Raw genomic sequence first — 23,242 nt, 5'->3', positions numbered from 1 at the left:
TTTCCATCACTGTGTTAGTGAAGAAAAAAATGTTTTTTTTAAATCATGAAGTTGTTGATTTAGTTATTCCACACTGCAACAAGACAAGGTGTTTGCAATAAAGACTGTGATTGTGGAGGTTTTGAACTTTTTTCCGTGTCTATCAAAGGAAAGGTACAATATGACGAAAGACCAAATGTTAATGTCATTAAAAAGAAAAACCTACACTTTTTATATGAGAAATTTAATATAGTGATACTGCAGCTATGCTGATTTCTCCTGATTTTTCTATATAGACTAAAATAATAATATAAATCAGTGGCTGCTGTCTGATTGCAGAGGTGAAAAAAAACAAAAACAAAACAAGCCCCTGCGTCAACCACTTCACTCAGGGAGCATACAACCTGTCAGGTATTAACCATGGATGTCTTAAGGAGGATGTATTAACGTATTAACCCTTACTTACCTGGAAACAGTGTCAAATACATTGTATGTAGGGCTGGCGATGCCTTAAAAAGGCTCAACCATAGATATTTTGAAAAGATGAATGTTACTCCACTTGTGCCCAAACAGGCTCAATCATTTGAGCCGTTCTGTTCTTCGGGCTGATTTCCGTTACACCTGAAGGCATCACAGCTGATTATGTAGTGGAGGAAAAACAAAGTGCTCTGCCCAAGAAAGTGAAATAAAGAGAAATCGAGCATGTCAGGTTTTATAGAGAATTATATTGATACAACGGAGGATCTGACTGGGTGGATGTGAGGCCAAGTTAATCAGCAGTGACAAACACTACAACCACAGCTGCTCAGGACTTCCATCTACCAGTAAGTACAAACCTAAAAATGAGACACACACTACAATCTTTCCCAGAGGCAACTCTACATTTGGACAGGTTTCTGACATTTTTTTAATTTTTCAATACATGGTAAAAAAGGTATTAATATACAGAACTGTAAACATAAACGCATGTTTTCTTTTAAAGTAAAATGACACAATTAACGTCACAAAAAAAAAAAGATAATGGTTAATCTCTTTCAGTTATTAAAAGTGTGACACAGAGGGAATGATTGATAAGCAATATTGCTTTATGGGAGCACTTTAATAATAATAATAATATCGGCGGGTAAAGGCTTTACAGCATCCCCCCAGTCAGCATCAAACACAACAACAGAACATGAAACAGACATAAGAGACTATTTACAAGAGTGATCTTTTTTTTGTTTTTCTGTTAAAATTATTTCTACTTAATGTGGCGAACATCATCACAATGCAACAACCCACAGCTGATGATACGGATGTACTGATGTAGTGTGCATGTGGTATATGCAAGAGTGTGAATTTGTGTAACAGTAGGAGCGTCGGCGTATGAAAAGTTTAAAAAGTTCAGTGTCCATATTTTCTTTCCTACGTCCTTCCTCCACAACTTTAGGAATAGACACGCCGTTTTTGTCCCCCGTCATTTTTTTTTAGCTCATCTTCTTCGCCCTGCTGGCTTCTTACGACCCTAAAAAAAACAACAACAGAGGGGTGAAAACTCTGGACAGGAGCTTCTTCTTAAAGTCTAAAAACACATATGATTCATGTAACACTTTTAGTACCTTCGGTGTTGGCTCGTCCTCCTGCTCCTCCTCCTCTTCTTCATCTTCTTCCTCAGAGTCTTCTTTAGCAGCAGCTGCCTTCGATCGCCCACCACGCCTGGATACCACAGAGGAGACACACACTGACTCAGAATGCCTCAAGGTGTGACAGGAAGACATTAGTAAATGTTAAAACATGACACAACAACACATCACCAACCACCCACTGAAGCACAAAGCTGCAGCCTGAACTCAACACAGAGTCTCTGAATTTTCTTGCTTTAAGTGTCTCAAAATATCACCCAGACGCCAGATGTTGATAAGAAGCATCTTTGGCAGATAAATCAGTAAGTCACACACACCTCACTGACCAGTAAGATACAGTACATGCTTTAAAATGCTCACTTGTAATCTAGATTCTGTTGCACTTCACGATGAACCAAATGAATCCGTCCATGTATGGCGACATATTTGAGCTTGATTTCACAGCTAATTAGTAATTATTTGTACAACAAGGAATCGATAACTTGCATAACATGAAAACTGTGTAATCTCACGCATACAATTTCAACTGAAGTACACTCACCCGAGGTAGGCCAACAAAATGTAACCAAAAACTAAACAAAATAAATGGTAGTAAATATATAGATTCATTTACAAATTTGTAGTTTCATTACTGAGACGATATGACAGGAAGTTTTGAGCTTTTCATAGAATTTAATACAAGCTACGATGAGAATGTGTTGTATCTGAAAAATGTGTTTTAATTAAGAAAAATTGTGTTAATCTGAACATTTCCAGTAAGTCAGAAGAATAATGATGCTAGGCTGGTCCACTGCAATTACATTACAGTGGCAGGTGAGAAATAACTTAAATGTCATGACACACAAACCCTCACTATGAATTAGAAAATGTGTTCTGGAGTTTATGCAGAAGCCTGAAGATCACAGAGCTCGTGTGCGTCTTACGCTGGTTTCTTGGCAGGTGGCTGAGCTGATTTGGGTGGCCGTCCTCTCCTCTTCTGCGGTGTGGACTCTGCTGACTCCGAGCTGTTGAACCAAGACAAAATGCAAACGACACCAGAGTTTGAGACAAAAATGAAACTTGCTGACAGAAATCTCAGCAGATGTTATTAGTGAAGCCAATCCAACTTCTCTGTAAGCATTTACTGCACACAGGGAGGTTTTTTCTGTCTCTTACCCTTGTGATCGCCGCGGCGCCCTGACTTGCCTCCCTCCCTTGGTCTTCAACTCCATATTTTCACTGCTCGCGTCGTCCTCTTCCTCCTCATCCTCTGCTTCCTCCTCCCCCCTCTCCTCTTCATCCTCCTCTTCCTCATCCTCTGGTGGAGGGGCTGCCTTCTTACGCCCCCTCTTCCCCTTGGCAGGTGTGTCCTGACTGGGAGTAGCAGACTTTGGCGGCCGGCCCCTGCGTCCTTTTTTCGGCGGGCTGTTCTGTTCGTCCTCTGGCCGATTGTCTTCGTCCCACTGGTCCTCGGACTCTGGCACTGCAGTCGTGTTGGCTGCCGCCTTTTTGCGTCCACGCTTTGGCTTGCTGTCCTGATCGTCACTGGACGCCACGGCACGTTTGCGACCGCGGGGCTTTTCAATATCCTGTAAAAAAAAAAAAGAAAAAAAAGAAAAGAAAAAAAAGAACAAACGGTTGACGAGAGCTGACGGGTTTTGATGATGATTTTTCTCCCCAGGAAAGTTGTAATCTCCAGTTTTGCTTAAATTAATGTGAGAAACAAATAAAAACAAATAAAAAAAAAATACTAGTACATTCCTATGAAATATTTGAGATCTATGTAACATTGATATCTTTTGATAAAAAAAACTATATTTTGACTCTTTGGAGAAGAGAGAATTGCTAAACTGTATTTATTCTGAACTAAACAAATACAAAATGATGTATGCAGTAGGTCTGGAGGCTGACAGTTTACACAGCGTGTCCTATCTTGACTTAAATCCAGCAGGTGTTTGCACAGTAGAATCATAACACAGGAACACAAGGGTTTATGACTGGAAACACTTAACTGGATCTCAGCAACACACATTTCTACTGGCTACTCTGTCACTTCAGATAATGTTTTTGGATTATTTGTGCATTCAAACTATATAAACTATTTTTCATTATTTATAATACTTAAGTTTCTCCAAATTTGCCAATGATGTCACATTCTTTATTAAAGATTTTTTATTTTTGTCTGTTTATCCTATTGGTGTCATGTGTGCTCTTATAAAATCTAAATTACAGTAATAAGAAGGAAATCAAGCTTCAGTTCCTAGAAATAAGGTTGTGCAAATATGATAAAAAGAACAATCCCAAAAATCATTCCAACTGGAGGAACATTTTCAAGAGGATTATGACTGGGAGATTCTGACGACAAAAGATCGTCAACGGTTTGAAACAAAATACGCAATATACGATATTTACAGTCTGAGAAACTCTTGTTAGTAATGTGGATATGATGACCAAGCAGATGTTAATTTTCATTCTGATAAAAACGCACAAATAACTTTAAATGATTAAGACCAAACAGCTTAAAACCACATTGACCATATTGAAGCTGCTATATATAATAATCACCAGTCTCACGTTACAGAAGATATTATATCTGTATATAAAAGAGGTTTTTAATACCTTGTCGGTGCTGTCTGCTCTCTTTAGGCTGATGTCCTCGTTTTCACTGTGATCCATCTCTGTGCTGTCATGTCTGAAACAAAGCAGTTATTGTTGCTATTTTATATACAAACACAGAGTGTGTGTATGTGCATTACATGTCTTGTCTTGTACCTGGTCTTGCTGCGTTGTGGGGAGCCCGGGTTGGACGAGGAGTCGTCGTTGCTGGCAGTCTCCATACGAGAAGCTTTACTCTGGAGCTGTTTCCCCGCCGACGACAGCGGCTTGTTCACTGCACCCAAAACGTTAGCCGACTTGGGCTTGAGGAGCAAGAGATGACAAGAGTCTGAGTTGAATATGTGTTCCGTCCAACAAAAGAAAGAAAGGAGACAGAAAAGCCAACATTACCATTTCAGAGGTTTGATTAAGCTCACCTTTCCTGGTGTGAAGAATGCCTTCATCTCTGCTGGGAGATAATTTTTTGTGTTGCTGAAGTTCTGAAAGAGACAAATCATGTGTCAGAGAGCATGATAATTCCTTTTGAAATGAACCCATGTTCACACAAAAAACTGGGGAGCAGACACTATAAACCAGGCTACTACCATCTACCGCAAATTGGAACATATGATTAATCTGTGTTTATCTTTTAATTAACACTTTTGTATGTGCACTTTCCAAAGAGGTGCATTCGTACCCGTTCACTATGGACCATCATTTAATAAGTAAAAGATAAGATTTGCAGCTCAGCTTTTCCCATTAATATACATGAAGAACATGAAAGAAAAAGATTTAAGATTTTCTGGAAAATGCTTTGGGGTGCAGGCATCAACCTTGTCTGGTTTGGTGAAGAAGCATGAGGGCAGCACGGGGTCTTTTGGGGACTCCAGGCTGTAGGTGGTGCTCTTTGACATGATAATGTTCATGGCTACGTCGCACACCGTGTAGAGTTTCTGTACAGGGAAGACATAAAAGTCTGGTAAGCAGGATGATACTCAGGATGGCAGTAAGAGCGGTGGAGGTAAATGAATATGTACTACCTCATTGGTTTTGGGATCGTTGGGGGACTGGGCATCTTTTGTCTGTTTGATATTTTCCACCATTTTCCTTATGAAGGCGTGGCTGTTGTTCTCATTCTTGGCCATGATGATCTCAAGGACAAACCACAGAGCCCTAACAAGGAGGGGAAGTTTGACATCAGCATACAAAACTTTGAATTCTAGACATTTTGAAGCATTTTCCTATCAAGTTCTTGGACATGGAGCTAAAATTATTTGGATGCTGCAGATGCAATTTATGAGTAATGCAAATAATAAAATAGTAATTGCATTCGAGTATTCTCTGTGTGGTGGAGATTTATATTATTCAGTGCTTAGTGCCAACATAGCTGCATGTTCCCCAAAAACATGACGCAAGCACCAGGTCGTAATATACCACACTGATCTAAGAGTTGGCATTCAATCTGCAAAAAGTGTATTTCTGATTTTTATAAAGTATTCTTCTATCATCAGCTTCCCCACACACCACTTACTCTTTAATTTCTTTGAGCTGCTCGATGTCCTGTACTTTGACGTAGTCTGGGTCATGTGCCAGCAGGTGGATGGTGTAGGGCACCACATACTCCGGCAGCAGAGAGAACAGCTTGTCTGTTGGCACACACAAGGTAAATATTACACCAATACTACCTCATCACAACAGTTCTAATGATTGTTGCCATAAGCACTGCGGCGCACTATAAGGAAAGCAAACGATCTTATTGGTTCCTTTTCCCCTGACCAATTTCTCTATTATTTCCTCTTTACAGTCATATGACTTATTTTTATCCTTACCTTTCAAATGTTCTGGTTTTAGAGATACATACTGTGGAAGTTACAAATTAAATAATGGAGGACTTGTTTCATGCTACAGTCTTTTTCTAGCTGCTTTTAAAAATAAATAAAACGATTGTCAGATTTAGTTCAGTGTCTTTACCACTGATGGCGGCGTGCTGTTTGAGGTACTCTCGGCGTATGTTGACGTTTTTCACCAAACACTGGCGAGCGTGAGCCCTCCTCTCCTTAACAGGGTCCTTGGCACACAAAGCGAACACTGCCATGTATTCCAGAGGCAGACGAAGGCGGCACAGGCCCCGGTGGAGCTTCTGGGAAAAACACTGTCGCACCTGGTAGCACTCATCCTAGAGAACAAAGAGAAAGACGCACAGAAAACAGTGACAATAATTAGGAGGAGGCGAGAGATGATGAAATGGCTTAGATAAATATGGGGAGGGAATGGAGAGGTAGAGTTGGGCTGAGAAAATTGTACCAGATGGAAGTGCATCATTTCAAAACAATATAAAATCAAAACCATGAAAACCAAAAATACCATGCAGAGCCCTAAGACGAGCACAGGCTTCGCATGAAAAGAGGAGGCTTGTGGCGGATCTTACATTGATGACGAGAGCACACAGCTGATATTGCTCCAGTGTGATGATTTCGTGATAACAGGGCTCCTGTGCCAGCTTCAGCAGGGCACATGCCGCTGCCAGCCGCAGCCTCGACATGTCAGGTTTACTGTGGGATGAGGGGAAGAAGGCAAAGGAGACAAGAGTAAACAAGGACTTCTTTATATGTCTTCAAATGTGTTTAATGCCTAATATCCTCAAGGATCCACAAAAGCTCTCTCATACAGGACCTTAAGTTTGTCTAATAAACAAGTATAGGCTTTGTTGTTTACCCCATCCTGCCCTGCTCGGTTAGGTCTCCATCACTGTGCAGAATAGCAGTCAGCATCCTCAGGGTGGAGTTGCCTGATTTACTCTGGTTGTTCTTCACTCCCAGTAACCACCTAACCATCAGCTTTATGCCCTGGATCTGAATGGAGGAGGGTGGAGGGTCAGAAAAATGATCACTGGAGTTACAACATTCTGAATCAGGGGAGATGTCTCCTCATTTACTTGTTAAGGTAAATAAATAAAGCAAGATTGTGATACGATAATTAACGTGACGTCTGAATTCCGTTTCTGAAACTATTCTTCACATTAAAAAGAAAAACACAGCAGTAGACTGAACAGAGATGCACGAGGGATCACTGCTGACCTTGGCCAGAGTCTCCGGGGACACTTCATCATCGGGGACCCAAAGTTTGGTTGTCTTCTTGCCTGGGATCTACAGACAACACAAATCACAAGATATGAACAGACAGCAAATGTACAGATCCTAGAGCTGTGATGAACAGTTTTTGGGACCTTGGAGCAGTACTGTTTCAGGGTTTCCCACCAGGACTTTATTAGTAAACATGTTAAGTACTGATAGAATAAATAAACAATAATAAAAAGGAAAAAAAGTGGCACTTATTTTCAGTAGATTCTTTTCTAAAACAAAACAAAACATTTTGTATGTATATATGATGTGTGTACCCGGTCGTTCATGAGCAGATCCTTCACAATGAAGTTGGCGACTAGAGATTTGAGTGGTGCAGCAAACTGTTCTGGGGCCAGCTGAGCCAGGTGACCCAGGGTGGTCAGAGGAGTGATGAGCTGCTCCAGGTTAGCAGGATCCAGGCCTTTGTGCAGAGGCTGGAGACACACAAAACATTTCATTGACAGACCTACTGGTGGACAAAAACATGGACACATCACATTACATTACATCTGACAAGTTGTTCAGGTTTCATACCTGTTTTAGTGCCAGAGTAAGATTCAGATGCATCACTGTTTCATCATTTCATTTCCATCATGTACTTAATGTAGTTGAAGTGAATACTGAGTTCCAAATATTTTATGCAAATTTATCAATCTAATCTGATTCTCTGCATAAAATGAGAAAAGTCAAATTCAACTGAAAGAAAACAACAAATGTAAAGGCTTTGCAAAGTGCACCTACAGGAGATAAACATGATTTGTGTATGGAGTTTTTTTCTTCGTGTAAAAAAGTATAAAACCAAAGAGATGGACCTACTGACCTCAAAGATCTGGGCGAAATGTGTGTCTCTGTTGGTGAACATGGCATTGATGCAGTGGATGGCATACTTGGCCTGGCGAGGGGGGCCTCTCTTGGCTTTGGCCTGCAGTACCGGCAGCAAAACACTTGGGGGAGCAGGCAGGACAACACCATTACAAACCATAGAAAGTATTGCCATAAGTCTTAAAGAGTGCAGCATGCTCAGCGAGTGTGATTTCTATGGAAGAATAAATATACATGCAATACATGCAAACATCCAGCTCTAAGCTAGAGAACGAATGAAACGTACGATTTGATGTGAGGAAAACTCTCTTCCAACTTGCCGCCTGTGTTCTTGAAGATCTGCAGCGCAGCCTCTGCCACCTTCTCATCATCCATCTTCAGACAACCCAGCAGAGACTCAAACGTCTCTGCAGAGTGGAAGGACACCGGGTGTGTGAACGACAGCACCTGCGTGGCATGAAAAACAGAAAGGGTCAAACAACGTCTAATAAATATTTTTCAGCAATAATCACTGAAATCATCAGGGGGGAAAATACAAACTCACTTGAAAGCCATGAAAAGTATTTATGTCATCATTATTAATGTGCTGTTTGTATCATTGTAGTAATGCTGCTGCCAGCCCCACCTCCAGGCATAAACTGCAGGAGGGGCATTATCAATCACTGAATGTTCGTGTTTCCCATTTGCAGCAATTCCCACCGACACCCCGGCAGCACAACTGATAAGAGTGTAGAGCCTATGATTTAGAGTTTTTTCCGACAAGCGTTTTGTTTAATAGCGCATCAGCATGAGATAATGAAATGACAACCCTACTGTTCATCATCTCATTTTGTAGATAGATGCAGATATCCAGAGTGGAACAACCCAGCTTTCTCTCTGGTTTTTACCTTCAGTAGTTCCAGTCCTGCTCTGATGGCCTCCTCAGTGGGGACGCCCTCCTCTTCATCGTCAGCTGTTCCGTCTATAGATTTGTTTACCTGTTTTACCAAAGCACTGATGGACGATGGTAGAGATGAAAGAGAGATTAAAAAAAGGCCCACCTGAATCAAATATCACAGACATTTGCTTTGTATTAATGTGAGCTTGTGTTAAAATACCTGATGGACTCTGTGTCGATGTGTACAGGAGCAATTCTCTCCAGGAGGAACTTGACCATTTCCAGGAATGGATTGCTGGGCTGTTTGGGGCTGCCGAGCTTTTTAGTGATGTCTCGCTGAAAAGGTGACAAACAAATAATGACATGCTGGTCTCATGTCTGAACAAGTCTTTTACTTAAAAGTCACAACGTCAGTGTAATAAAGTCCAAGATTAGTTATGCACACTTCTCCATTGGTAGTCAATGTTACTATGTCGGACGTAGTAACATTTCCAAATCACTTTCAACACTGCACAAGTCTGAAGTGAATGCAGTCAGATCATCGTAAAGGCTGCACAAGGTGAAACAAAGCAGCAGAAAGACAGAGAGAGATGCACGCCACTGTAATAGATTTATCTCTTTCATCATCTTTTCTACACAAAACCAGTTTAATAAAATAGGAAACGGTGGGAGAGAGCCAATTTTAAAAAGGCGTTGAAGAAATCAATCTTCTCACATCAGATCAGTCTATAAAAACTATTTTCCCCTCATGGTACAATTGAGGGAGGTTAAAAGCATACAATAATCTGACCAGCAGTATCTCCGTGTATTTCCAGTGTTCCTTCATGCCAACAGTGGATGAATAAATGAATATCCAGTAAAAGTCTTTATATACAGCATGTGAGTAAACAGGAGTTACTCCCAACTTAACGTGCTGTCATTCAAAGTTTGTGCCCAGGTGGCAAAATTCGCTATCAAATAACATTGAATGATGAAACTGTAAAACTGACGTTAAAATGTATCAGTAGATTCACTTTCAGAAGCGGGGATGAGTGCTCAGGATGGTCATCAAGGCTTCAACAGCAAAATACATTTTAAAATCCATCTCATCCAAACTCATCCCCACTTTCATAACATTTTTAATGGAATGAAGCCGTGAGGAACATTTACGTTAAACTCACCTATACTTGAATAATAAAATGCCATGACTATAACAGATAGATGAAGCCAGCTATGTTGCGTATTTCTGTAAAGGGCTTATGAGTGTTAGGAACATGACAAGCATAAAGACAGACAACAGAGTGGGGCTTGGCTTGAAGTGTGTTGATACTTTTTGAAACCAGATGGTCACTGGAATCCTCTGTAACCGCCATGAATCCAAGCTGCCACTGTGCTTTCATGAACAATTAAACCAGTTTTACAGTCACCTTCAAGTCTGCACAGTCTGAGTTGTTTCAAAAGATAGACGAGATGCGTTTAAGAGATTACTGAAGGCCAATTCACAATTTGTACCAACTTGAACAATCTTTTATAACGCAAAACACTGATGCAGCGACAAAACTAAAAAGTATTCAAGTTTAGAGGTTTTCCTCACTAGTGCTTTAATCCAAAGTAAAATATGTCAATTTGAGAAAATGTTTGAGTCCAACAAATTTAAGGTTACTATTTAATTATTTCATAACTTTAAGGGATGTCAGCCTTTAAAAATGAGGACACCACACTATGAACTTGAACAGAAACGTCAATACTCACCACACAGACTTCAGCTTGCTTGCAGGAGCAGGTGGGGCTGACCAAAGTTTCCAACTGATCTCTGATCCGCTCGTCATCATCCAGGACCTGAGCCAGCTTCTTCACAAAATCCTGAGCCTTGCCCGGGTCTGGCAGGTTCCCTGGAGACGCAGAGAATTAAAAACTGATGTTTATGAGGCATAGATTTGAAACGAGGGTGGTTAGGTCATCCTGTTTCAGCAATTTCATTAGAACTTTTGTTCTTTTACCTTACTTAAGCAATTCGGAGTGGAAAGATCTGCTTAGCAGTACAGGTTAGTAATTCAAACAAATAGATGTAAATTGTGTGTGTGATCACTTACTTGTGATCACCATGACTTTGGCGAATACAGCCTTGCTCGATGCTTCAGACTACAACAAATACACAAACAAAACAGGAATAAAATTGTTTAAAAACATGAGATGGGGTTATATTAATCAGCTTTTTGTAGCGTGCTTAAGTCAGAGTTACCTTGGGTTTTTTGACCAAGTCCAGCAGGTCTTTGACATTGTGTCTCAGCAGATTCTGGCACTTCCACATCTCATTCAAAGCCCTGAGAGGCACAGAAGAGGAGGAGGAGTCAAAGGATGGAGAGGGAAACACGTGATGAGGAGGAAAATATAGGCCTTCCTGCTGAACATGTCTTCCAGACAGTATAAAGCAAGTCATGTTTTGCCGTTTTCTTGATCTTACATCTGTGAGAAAGACTTACTTAACGGCATTTGTGTCAAGGGTGGCGTACAAGTAGTAAAGACACTTCATCCTCTCAGTGGTTTCCAGGTTGTGAGGAACCATGTACTGGGCAAAGACCCGCTCCACCAGCAACCTGTGCACACAGAGGGAAAAATACAAGGAGAAATATATATTAAAATGAAGAATATCCTCAGAAACTAACACTGTTTGTTTCTCCTCTTTAAGGGTTTGAGATTCCTGACAGTCATTAACCTTCCATTAGATTCATTTAATAAGATTATCTTCACCAGGGTCAGAAATTAAAGCAGCTTGGGACAAAGTGGCGTTGAGATTTTGGGAATACCCTTGAAAAAATAAGAAAAAGAAAATTTAAATCAATATTTATAAGTTCCCTTCTCATGATCAAATATTTATGCATGGATGAGATTAAAGTCTCTCACTGGCCACTGGCAGTTTCTAACGAAACATACCAGAGACTGTTTAATTAAATAGATTGATAGGATTCATCATCGGTCCAAGCTTAATCTCAAATTCTAATACCTCTCATTATAAAAATAGATACTTTATGACCTTACATTTTGGATAATCAAATTTCAGAGGTTATAAAGGGAGAATCTGCTGAGTATTTCAATGCAGCCCTGCTTAACTTTCATACAGTACCACACATTCACACACTCAGGAACTGCCTGTTACAATACAGACTTTTCCTGTTGGCAGCTAAGCAGCTCCACTGCAGCAGAGAGATTCAGAGGCTAACTGCACCCTCAGACACTGCTCTGCAGTTAGATCCGAGGCCATGTTGTTTAGTGGACTTGTGTTGATTTGTCATTTAGGCTTTTATCCAGAGGTGCCCACTTTGTCTCAACATAGTGTCGTGTTAAGGATGTGAAAGGGATGTGTTGTATTTTCCCACTACACTAGCTCCTCTACTTTCTACTTAAGCCAGTGACATTCTGCAGAATGACTTTCAACAACCCCCAAAGAGGTACTGTAGGCTCTCCATGTTGCATGTGCAGGTGGAGAAACAATAACACATCAAAGTTTCCTGCTCAAAGTGAAGTGAGTGATGCTGCAGTGTGCTGTCAGGCTGCTCAAAAAAGAGGTTTTTCATGTGCTTATGAAAATAGCTGTGACTGCTTTACATAACGGTGACCTGAGGCTGCTGTAGGTAACCTTCTTCCATGATATTTCTCCCCGTATGACTGTCAAACTGCAGTGACAAATAGTTTTGAGTCTAGAGAGAAGCCTTTGCTCTTTGGATTCTGAAGGACTGAAAAAACCCGATATTACCGCTTGTGTTTGAGACGGGTGAAAAATGTCTGCTGTAGAGTATCTCAATGCAATGTCATTATCTACTTCCAGCCCGTTATCCATGGAACAAGATAAATTCATGTGCAGAAATCCACAGTACTTTGCTAACAGCTCAAGGCACATGAGAGCTGTGGTGGAGCAAATGATTTAAGGAACTCAGAGTCTAATCAGCATCTTTTTGGATTTAAATGCCCTACCTTTTAAACACTTAACCCCAGGTATTAAACGCTTTATTGAAATTAATTAAGGTGTTTTTATTGTCCTACGTTTTAAACAGAACAGACAGGAACACATGACCACAAACCTGTCATCGATGCTGTTCTGGTAGTAGATATGGAGCAGCTTGTCTTTGATCCAGGAAATCTGTTTAGAGGCCTCCCTCCCTCCCTCTCCTTGCAGCGAGTACTTCCTGTAGATCGATGCCAGGCCCATCATGGCCTCCTTCCGTACACGCCACTGATGAACAAGGATAGGAAGAGATAAAGAGAGATTGTGACAACTAGTTAAATGAGAATTTCATGAGAAGCTACAGCAGCTATGGTCCCCAAAAGAAAAGTTGCCATACAGCTAGGGCTGGGTGATACAAAAGATATAAACACTGATCGCGATAGGAAATGTTCTCAATAAGAAAACGAGAAACTCTGATATACACAATCAAATCCCAGAAACAAAGCCATTACTAGCCAAACATATTGCAGTCATTTAGGAACGGACAGCCTTCTTTCAAAAATAGGCACAGCGGAGTTGGCTGAGTTAGCTAAAGACACCACATGCTGTTTTGGTGTGGAGATTCTTTGGCTACTTAAATCCCTGTTTGGCTGCAAAGTGGATGAGACAGTCCCAAATGCGGCTAGGCTAAAGCTACTTTAAGTCCCACAAGAAACAGATAGGTGATGTATAATGTTACCTAAGCCAAAAACATGTGCCAACAAATATGGGAATTACCACAATCTACATGCATCACCTGCCTGAAGCATCACCATCTAATAAAGCACACAGAGTGCAAGCACTTACACTCTCACCAGCAATTAGACCCATCCCCTGGAAGGAGCTGCAGAGCTCTCGCAGAGACACCTCAATAACAAACCGTAACATAACTATGTACTTTCCCCCCAGTTAATAGACACATCACAGATGCCAATGCTTTTTTAAATACCAAAAGAAATGGAATATTTGTGATTTAACATTTCACACTGCATGATTCACAAGGATTTAGAATTTTTTTGTTTATCTTTATATAAATATAAAAATAAAATATAGAAATAAATATATATATATAAATACATTTCTATTTGCAGCTCATACTTTGTTGGTAATTTTTCAGGTTCTGAATCTACGACTAGTAAATCTTTAAGCTTGACAAAAATAGTGACTTCATTTATATCGTGATAAATATCAATATTTACTGTGATTATATAATTCACCACATCGCCCAGGTCTACATACAACACACTGAAAGACAGTATGAGAACATATTGACACTTCCAAACATACAACATTTGCACACTTACTCTCTTGTCCAAGGTCCTCTCTTTTACAAAATTGAGCAATGCATCATTGACTAAAGACAAGTCTTTCTTGGCTGCAGTTACTATAGAAACGATGACATCATGGCGGATGGCCTCCTCTGGGTCATGTGATCTGACCCTCAAGTATTCTGGGAAAGAAAACAGGAACAAATGAGTGGGATGTGAGAGAACCGGCCACCTCTAACGTAGAGAAAATACCAGACAAATGCTTCTCATTTCTTCTTCATTACACACTTGAAAAGGAACAATTAACACTGGTAACTTATTATTAGGAGCTTGTATATAGTAACAAAATGACAACACTGATCACAAAGGGTTTAATGCTGATAAACTTCTTGTCATACGAGAGCAGGTTTCCAAAATAATGTATCTGCTTAGCAATCTGTGCATTTTAGCTGACTTACCTGTGAGGTCTTTGGCCAGGTCTGGGTGGTTCATGAGACAATGACTGGCAAACTTAACACACTCCAGTCTGATAGGCACATGGATGTCATTAAACCTTTTGGGGAAATAAATGAACATTAATGTCAGCAACTCTACAAAGGTGGCACACACACACCCTGCTAAAACATAAATAACCCAGCAGGTATATGTTGCATGCATAGACTGTGTGTCTCAGGAAGCCATGTTTAAGTAATGCAAAAGTCAACAAAACCAAGAGACAAATCTCACAAAACAAGCTTATTTCAAACTAAATATAGCAGAAATGAGTTCTGAAACTAGCAAGTAGTGCATGCTTGACAAATTAAGACAAGGGTATTGACTATTAAAGAGCATGAATGAAAACTTTGTTTAGCAAAGCAAATGTGATGATGTTGTTACATTATGTTTGTTGTAGTACGAATCCAAGAAAGAACCACCAACAATAAAAAAACAAAACAATAATTGTATGTTGAAAAATTAAGGTCTGTACACATTTTAGGCTGTCTTAAAGTACCCATATTAGATACTTTCAGACTTTCCAAGAATGTGTGGATGCCCTAAACCCACCTGCCCAGGTAACACTGCCAGAGTGGTTTGTTCTGCGCTGCCAACTCAGAGTCCTTGGCTCCAAACATCTTAGCCAGCAGCTTCACCACCTGCAGCCTCTCGTCATTATCATTACTCTGCAGAGACAGAGGGAAGGAGAGAGGCAGAGAGAGAAATGGTGCACAAAAATTGGCTGTGTTGAATGGACAGACACTGCAAGTCATTTACATTAACTACACTGGCAACATTACCATTTTCATAAACACACAAAGGCAGCAGTTTCTTTGGTATCAATCTTGTTTTACAATGAGCCGTGAGGAAGAGGAACAGCAGACACAAAGTAAAGACAAAGGAAGAGGGAAGGAGTAAGAGAGAAAGAAGAGAAAACAAGCAAGGAGAGAAAAAGGTGAAAAGAGAGAGGGTGAGACAAAGAATGAGCGAGCATAAGAGAGACAGAGAGAGAGAGAGTGTATAGTCTGTGGGGGAGAGATTTTATCGCAGCTATTATTTTGAGGAGACAGCAGTGATCTACACTCCCTCTGAACAGTTAATGAGTGTTATCCATCAGCAGGAAGCCTTTATGAGACACTGCAGAGGCAACATTATGCTGACTGGCTGACTGCTTTATCTTTCTAATATGAATCAACAAAAGAGAAAGTGAAAATGTGCTATTGTGTGGGTAATAGGTCAGAGAATTTGTGGTTTCAGTCTGGTGTGTGGATAACTCATAATATTAAGACACACACACTTGCTGCTTCCATCTATATAACTGCTATTAATATTACAACAAACTAATAATAATAATAATAATAATAATAATACTAATAATAATAACGTATAATAATGTAATTTATCTGTCAAATGTCCTAATAAAGTGCAGCGAGGTGTATGGCACAAAACAACTATACTAACTGAAAATCTGAAAATCCACAAAGCAGTTTGGTGCCTCAATGTTTAACTGAAAGATTTTATACCTTGAGTTTAAACTCCAGCTGCGGCAGCACTGAGAGCAGCAGGTGGCTGTCTATGTTGTAAAGCTCCAAGATGAGGTCAAAAACGTGTTCGGAGAGATCGCTGACTGAGGTCTTTCCCAGCATCAGCACCTGGTTGAAGAACTGATGAAGAAGACAGAGGTGGAAGAAGGGTTACTGATAACACATCCTACATGGTCCTACAACTCAAACTGTTCTTTTTCATCTTCTCTTGTTTCCTTCTCATCCTTTATGGTATATTCCAGTAACCTCAATTAAATCTGAATTTACAACACTGAAGCTGCATGGATACAATGCATGCCTCAGCACAAATATTTGGATGCATCAAATGCTTTATGTTCAACAGCTCACTTGCCTTCATCAACTGCTCAGACATGAATTTCTTGTAGTGCCAAGACATTTCTAGCATGGTTCAAATATTCTGTTAGGCTACATGAGACAAACTTTGAAGCAAAGGTATGGACCGTTTCAGCAATAACTGTTGCAACTCTGAAAAGTATAATTACATCTATTACAGGATGTACATAACTACAAGTTTCCCAGTGTTAATGCAGAAAAAAGCAATCTCCATCCAGCCATAGATATACAAGATTAAGTGTGTCAAAGATTTAATCTTACATTGGTGATGTAGGGTTCAATAGCCTGAGCAGTCCTCTTCAGCAGAGCTTTGGCCAGGTCATATGCTTGTTTATTCAAATTCTAGAAAGACAGAAAAACAATTGGTGAATAAAACTGCAGGTCAGAGAACATGTTCAGACAGATGTGCGGGTGACAAAAACATTACAAATAATGTTAAAAACAAGGGTGTAGTCCATCATTCTTTGCTTTTCACTCAGAAGAATCCCTTTAGGATGCTTGCAGCAGGCACAGATGTCCGCAGATGTTTGTGCACAAACTCTTAAGCTGCTTTACCTCTTCTGGCCTGCAGGGGTCTCACTGAATTACAGGGTATGGAAAATGAATGGCCCTAGTCTACTGACAATATCAACTCACTTCAGACTGTCTGTTACTGAGCCGTTTCTACTTGTACCGCCATTCATGGTGGGACTATATATGACTGTGTGCTTTTTGTGTGATCATGCCTGCAGAGTGCACGTCCATCCACACACTGTGCACATACCTTGTGTGCTGGCACCAGGTTGACCAACACGGTGTCCAACAGCTCCTGCGATACAGTGTCGCCCTCGCAGATGATGGAGCTCATCAGGTCCACCATATGCATGTGCACCTTCTGGTTGTGGCCGTTGCTAGGGAAACAAGGCAAGAAGAGTCAAAGATAAGCAAGAAGAGTCAAAGATAAGCAACTTAAAATTGCCTGGGTTTGAAAATGTAAAATATAGGTAGTAGGTACATCACCCATTCAGCACAAGAATCTGTAACTTCTTTGTGCACCATGGCTGAGAGTTACTTTGCAGGTATTTTGTGTGGATTCATGTTTTTCACTAGCTGGATCTCTCATTTTGAAAACAAACTGGCCTCACACAAACAGACTGCGATGCACTGATCACACAGACGGTGGGTGTGCTTGCTCATAATGATGTGCATGACAGCGGGAGGTAAAGCTTATTACCTAGATTTGTATCTCAGTGACTCCTCAACGCTGCCAGGCATTACTAGTCTCATTACCTCCAATTCACTGAGAGTCACTTACACACACGAACATGAGGGCTACATTCCCCTACACCTTCTAGCTCACTGCAAATATCTCAAATGGAAAGCAGAGCTCTTTAGATTCTTCCTGTGTAAAAGAAAAAGCAATGTGCTGGCACAACCTTGACTCACAACCACAATTTTGTTCAAATGGCAAAGAGCCAAATTCTATGCTGCAGAATTCAGCCCTCAAGGTTGTGTTCAGCAGAGTGAAATTGAGAGCGGGGTTAGGAGGAAAGAGAGGAGAGCTGGGAGGGCAATCAAAGAGAAACAACTGGACTGCTACTGTGCGATTTCATGGTGTAGCAGCAGAGACAGACTGAGATGTTAGAGAGGGCCACGAGGGCTCATTTCTGTCATTAAGGACTGCCGCAGCCAAAAAAAAAGGAGGGAATGTGGAAAAATTAAAGCTGGGCCCACATAACGCACCACAATGAACATGGACACACACATATTACACTGAGGTGGGCTTTGATAAAAAAGGACTTACTTGATGACCTGGAAGAGCGTTCTGTAAAGCTGGGTGAATATCTCATTGCTGTCTTCAAGCTCAAAGCAAATATTGTAGGACTTCACCCATGCTATGTTCTGAACAAAAAGAGAGGAGACAGGACGTTAGTGACAATGGAGACGCAAACTAGGAAGGTGAAAGAAGAATGTGGTAAGGGGCATGAAGGCTTATTGGTTAACTTTCAATAATAATCTTCCAAAAACTAAAACAAATACATTTTCCTTTAAACACAACATTGACATACCATCATCTTTTAAGCTGATATGGTGAACTTGTTAGTTGTTAAACAGTTGCCTATTCACACATCCAGCAGTTATGGAGCAACATTATCATTGATCTGGAGACATGTTCGTGTCCCCTAGCGAATTTCAGTATTCAAATATTCAATATTCATCCCCTTTTAGCTTCGTTTTTGGTCTCTACCAACTCCTGAGGGAAACAGCTGACTTTTTAGCTGCTAAATGCTCCACTGTGTTCACCAGCTAGTCGCTAACTGTGTCTGGTGCTGAGCAGGTAGTGTCCAGGAGGGTTTTAGAGGTTTTTGCCAAAAATAACGCTATGAGAGCAGTGAGAGCAAACAAAAACAGTAAAGTTGTGGCCCAGACAGCTAAAGAATGGGCAGAAACTCACTATAAAGCTGAGGGGAACTACACAATTGGGTGGTGATTCTCTGTAGTGACGCTACTCCCATTACACAGTCATTTGATATATTGTTATTACAAATAAATATCGATTGTAGCCCCTTTAAATGAACTGGAGTAAACAAGCTCTGTTAGCATGTCATTATGCTGTCTGTTTTCAGAGAGGATCATGATAGTTTACATGGTTTTCTTCGGAATAAGTTGAAGTTTCCATTCCATGTTAAATGAAACAACTCTATACTCTTTCATGGCTACTGTGGCAAATAATTTGGATTTCACGGTGTGAATGAAGTGTAAAGCAATTAATATCACTAAAACTGCAATTGCAACAGATTGTCTAATTATGTCCCTTTTATAACACTGTCTTTTTAATCTTAATAATAATCAAGTTGCAAACCACAGATATTTACTTCCGATTAGACTCAACTTGTCCTATAATTTCATCAGGAAATGGTTCTCATTGCAAAATCCCATGAATGAATCAAAAGCACTTTGAAAGCAAACTGAAAACACACAAGCAAGAAGACTGAAAAGCAAACAAACAATTAATGAAGACCATGAGAATAACATGAAGACATTTTTCATCATCTATTTTGACTTAGTGTTTTAAAGGAGTTCAGACAGAGTGTCTCCTGAAGCCTGAAGGTGATGAACAACAAAAACTACCAGATCGCTGCAGATATGGATACATGTTTCGCTTCTATTTCACAGGAGAGAGTGCATGTCATTCTGTCACCGCTGCTTCCTCCTCTACACTCGCCTTCAGCATCATTTAATTAAAATGATACGGTTACATAAGATCTTGAATACACACAAGCACATTCAGAAGACCAAAGGCCAAATATGAGAAATTCAAATTCACTGACAATGCATATATGCACAGAATGAGCCATTAGGTCAACAAACCATACACCGACTGAAGTCCTGCACAGGTTAAGTTGTTCACATTAACCTTGTGAATAAGTATCCTAGTTGTCATTTATAAACTATTAAATGAAATATAATTCAACCAGCAAAAAAGTACAAAAAAGAGCTTCTCTTTCCTGACTGATATACAGTGGATAAGACCATCAAAAGTTTCATCAACAGTGCAAGTGTACTGTTTGTTGACAGTGAAAAACAAAAGTATAGAAATGTTTACATGCCAAAATAACCCGTAACAAACAGCATCCACCCCAACACCAGGTGGCTTCATCCAGAGGGGTTTTTCATAAAGATCACCAGTTAAGCCTGGCTTACTTTTCAGGAAATTCTGTTTCATAAAGGAAGTTTAAGTCTGGCCTAAGTTACCATGGAAACTTATCCTTAACATTTCAGACTTAGCTTCACCTCATGGTTAAAGATCCCCTACAGACAAGACATATAAAATGACTGCTTGAAATAATAATCTGTTATATAATAAGTTCAATTCTGCACATAACTTTTTTGAAATAACATTTACTCCTCCGCCTCCTCCTTCTTCAATCTATAAATAGTCAAATATTGTTCATTTCAAAAACTTAACAGCTGGACACATTCTCTGGTGCACTGGAGGCTTCAAATTTCCTCTCTCTGTGCATATAACTGTATCCACTGATTAAGGTTGGGTTCCAATAGCCATTTCCCAGCTGGCAAAATACCCAGATTTGTTAAAGGTCCAGCTCTAACAAATCTCTTACTGAACCTTTTAATCTCTCAACGTTCCTTTTAGTAGCAATGAGCAATGTAGAAAACATTTGGGTAGTAGGCTTCACATTTTAGCCACCGCTAACTGTAGCTTACACCAGGTACAATAGCAAATATCACTGGTGGCAGATTGTGTTAGCTGTTGCTAATTACCGCAAATTCAGAAACAGCTAAAATTAAACTTTTCAAAAATACAGTGTATGAAAGCAAACCCTCTGCTGCTCGTCTCATTTTCACGTTGTATATATAAAAGTGTTGAACGGCAAACCAGATTAGATTTGATGAGGGATTCTAAAAGGATTCAGGTTCAATACTGGTTTCAAATTCGATAAAATGTGATCAAACCTCAACCCTCCCACTGATCCATACAGTCACACACCTCAAGCAGGTAGAAGTATCTGTTGAACTGCGCGCTTTTAGTGTCCTCCAGTCCTTTGAGCTGTCTTGTGATGAACATGAAAATGTCCTGGAGACAAGAAAGACAAGAAAGAAACACACAGGTGTAGTCATTAGCTAATCTAAGGTACGATTGGTGCAGCACAACAAAGTTAAAACTACAACTATTAAAAACAGCCACAAGACAACAAACCTAGAAATGTTTTCAGCCAAAATGTTCAGAACGATTAGCAAGAGAGCCTCCCACACAAACATTAAAACTGCAAAGTTTAACACACCAAAAGAAGGCATCATGTATAGACTTGTTACTGAATGCTGATATGTGCCTGTCTAATAAACAGCTTGTGTTTAGAAGCTCTGTAAGGTGTGTGAGTTGTGTCAAGTCTCAAGCCAACTGCTGCACAAATTTCATGCCAACTTCCAAAAAAGTTGGCAAATGAAAATACAAATCAATTTGTCAGTGGATGTTATGGGAATACTCCAGAGAGGATGCAACAGGGTTATGTAATTAAAACAGTGAGTAACTCTGGTGGAGCGGAGTGATATCACTTTGCACTATTTTGTTTTATGTGTCTGAGCAAAGTCTTCATCACTGTACCTTGAGTTTATCTGGGGAGGTGTAGGGCGCCTCTGGGGCGTAAATCCTGAATATGTCTGCCAGACAGCAGGCCACCAGAAGACGCACGTCCTTGTCTGGGTGTTTCAGGAAGAAGTCTGAGGCCAGGTGGAGGGCCAGGTTCAGGTACAGCTCCTTCTCTTCCTCAGAGTCCTGGTCCATGTCCATGAAGGTCTTCACAACCATCTGGAAGACGGGTGGGGGGTACTGTTATTGTGTACTGTCCAGATATTTGGACAAATTGTATTTTGATGCTTTGACAACATTGTTTTTGAAACTTTCATGCCAATGAAGCCTTTTGAATTGAATAGATAGAGTGGAGAGAAGGTGTGCAATCATTTCAAGACAATAAGGTTTTAAGTCCCTCTGTTGCAGTCAATTTGTTCAGTTACACCATATAAACTCAAAAATCAAACTTGGAACAATAAACCTTTCATTAATGCATCTGTAATTACTTCCAGCAAACTACACACACAGATCAAAGCAATGTGATATTATATTCTACTATATATCATATCATATCATATTACATAACCCTGGCATTTCCTCCCTAATCTGTGCAACCACATAGTAAACAGAGGAGCTGTGGCTGCAACAGAAAGGGAGAAAGACACTGACCTTGAGTCTGCGGACCATTTCCTCTTTGGAGATTTTGTCAGAGATCTCCTTGACCCCCGGGGGGTAGGTCACCTTCCCATCTGTGACTCGAGCTTTAGAGTGAGCCATCCTCTTTAGCTCTTCACTGCCTGGGGAAAGACAGAATAATGTTTATAATAAATTAGAGTAAGAAGGCGCGACGGAGAAAACAGAAAGAGGGCACTAAAAACCTAAAGTCTTGAAGAATTGAAGAACCTCAACTAAAACCAGTGAGAAAAGGCACATTGTTAACTATTTGGAACCCAAGGCAAATCTTTTTAATACTTCAAAGCTTTGAAAGAAGTCTGCAATCGAGACCTCTGAAATATTCAGCGAGGTATTCACAGCACAGTAATAGCTTTCTACAAGCTGAATGAATGATGAAATTGCTGCATTCAGAGAGCAGGCTGACTTTTCACTGTAAACTGCTGCTACCATTGTGCTCCACGTTTCATTACCACGGCCACCAGCCTGTCAAGGATTACACCCAATTCATGTTTGGGGCATTCACATGACGCAAAATGTGCTTTGACTTTCAATTTAGTGCACTGCTCATGGCCACATTAGTCACACTGCACTTTACACTGCTCTTTGGCAACGGCTACTAAACCGACCCATCTCACCTTGCCACTGATTTTTGTCCATTAAAGATATTAAAAATGCAGAAATGTGTCCACCCAGGAGTATGACTTCATTTTTACTCCTACAACTTACCTACGCCCCCCTTTGTCAGACAAACTAAAGCCTGACTCATAGTTCATGAATATACAAATAGTCTGCAGGGTGAGGTGTGCCCGTAATGTTTCAAGAAAAAAAAAGAGTCGATGTTGAGGGTACTTCCCAGCAGTTTTGAGTTCAAGAGTCTGATGTTTTGTGACCAATAAATT

The 23,242-nt window shown here is 40.2% G+C and overlaps 1 protein-coding gene across 1 annotated transcript; it reads right to left on the bottom strand.

Moving 5' to 3' along the window:
* Nucleotides 1–684: 684 nt before the first annotated feature.
* Nucleotides 685–22,445, bottom strand: pds5b (PDS5 cohesin associated factor B). The gene is made up of 34 exons (XM_070916778.1): nt 22,338–22,445; nt 21,702–21,905; nt 21,087–21,173; nt 18,381–18,478; nt 17,361–17,487; nt 16,859–16,939; nt 16,223–16,363; nt 15,270–15,385; nt 14,684–14,778; nt 14,262–14,407; nt 13,055–13,206; nt 11,459–11,572; nt 11,218–11,299; nt 11,069–11,117; nt 10,728–10,867; nt 9,217–9,332; nt 9,007–9,112; nt 8,406–8,566; nt 8,118–8,241; nt 7,573–7,731; nt 7,253–7,321; nt 6,891–7,027; nt 6,604–6,727; nt 6,147–6,351; nt 5,707–5,821; nt 5,216–5,348; nt 5,009–5,128; nt 4,613–4,675; nt 4,353–4,498; nt 4,200–4,272; nt 2,757–3,169; nt 2,525–2,605; nt 1,578–1,674; nt 685–1,483 (listed from the first exon to the last, which is right to left on the bottom strand). Exons 1-34 carry the CDS (start codon nt 22,443–22,445, stop codon nt 1,451–1,453), a joined length of 4,215 nt encoding a protein of 1,404 aa, XP_070772879.1. The 3' UTR covers nt 685–1,450.
* Between the last annotated feature and the right edge of the window lie 797 nt (nt 22,446–23,242).

The sequence above is a fragment of the Enoplosus armatus genome, chromosome 13 (assembly GCF_043641665.1).
Source record: "Enoplosus armatus isolate fEnoArm2 chromosome 13, fEnoArm2.hap1, whole genome shotgun sequence".
Lineage (NCBI taxonomy): Eukaryota > Metazoa > Chordata > Actinopteri > Centrarchiformes > Enoplosidae > Enoplosus > Enoplosus armatus.
This window is presented reverse-complemented; position numbering and strand designations above follow the sequence as displayed.

What these genes read in the sequence shown, in the direction of transcription:
- pds5b (XM_070916778.1), bottom strand. Translation starts at nt 22,445, where the DNA reads ATGGCTCACTCTAAAGCTCGAGTCACAGATGGGAAGGTGACCTACCCC. An exon ending in TTGAACCCTACATCACCAAT is followed by an intron (nt 16,364 to 16,858) that starts GTAAGATTAAAT and finishes CTTCTTCATCAG; the next exon opens with TTCTTCAACCAGGTGCTGAT. An exon ending in TGTGTGCTCTCGTCATCAAT is followed by an intron (nt 6,352 to 6,603) that starts GTAAGATCCGCC and finishes TTTGTTCTCTAG; the next exon opens with GATGAGTGCTACCAGGTGCG.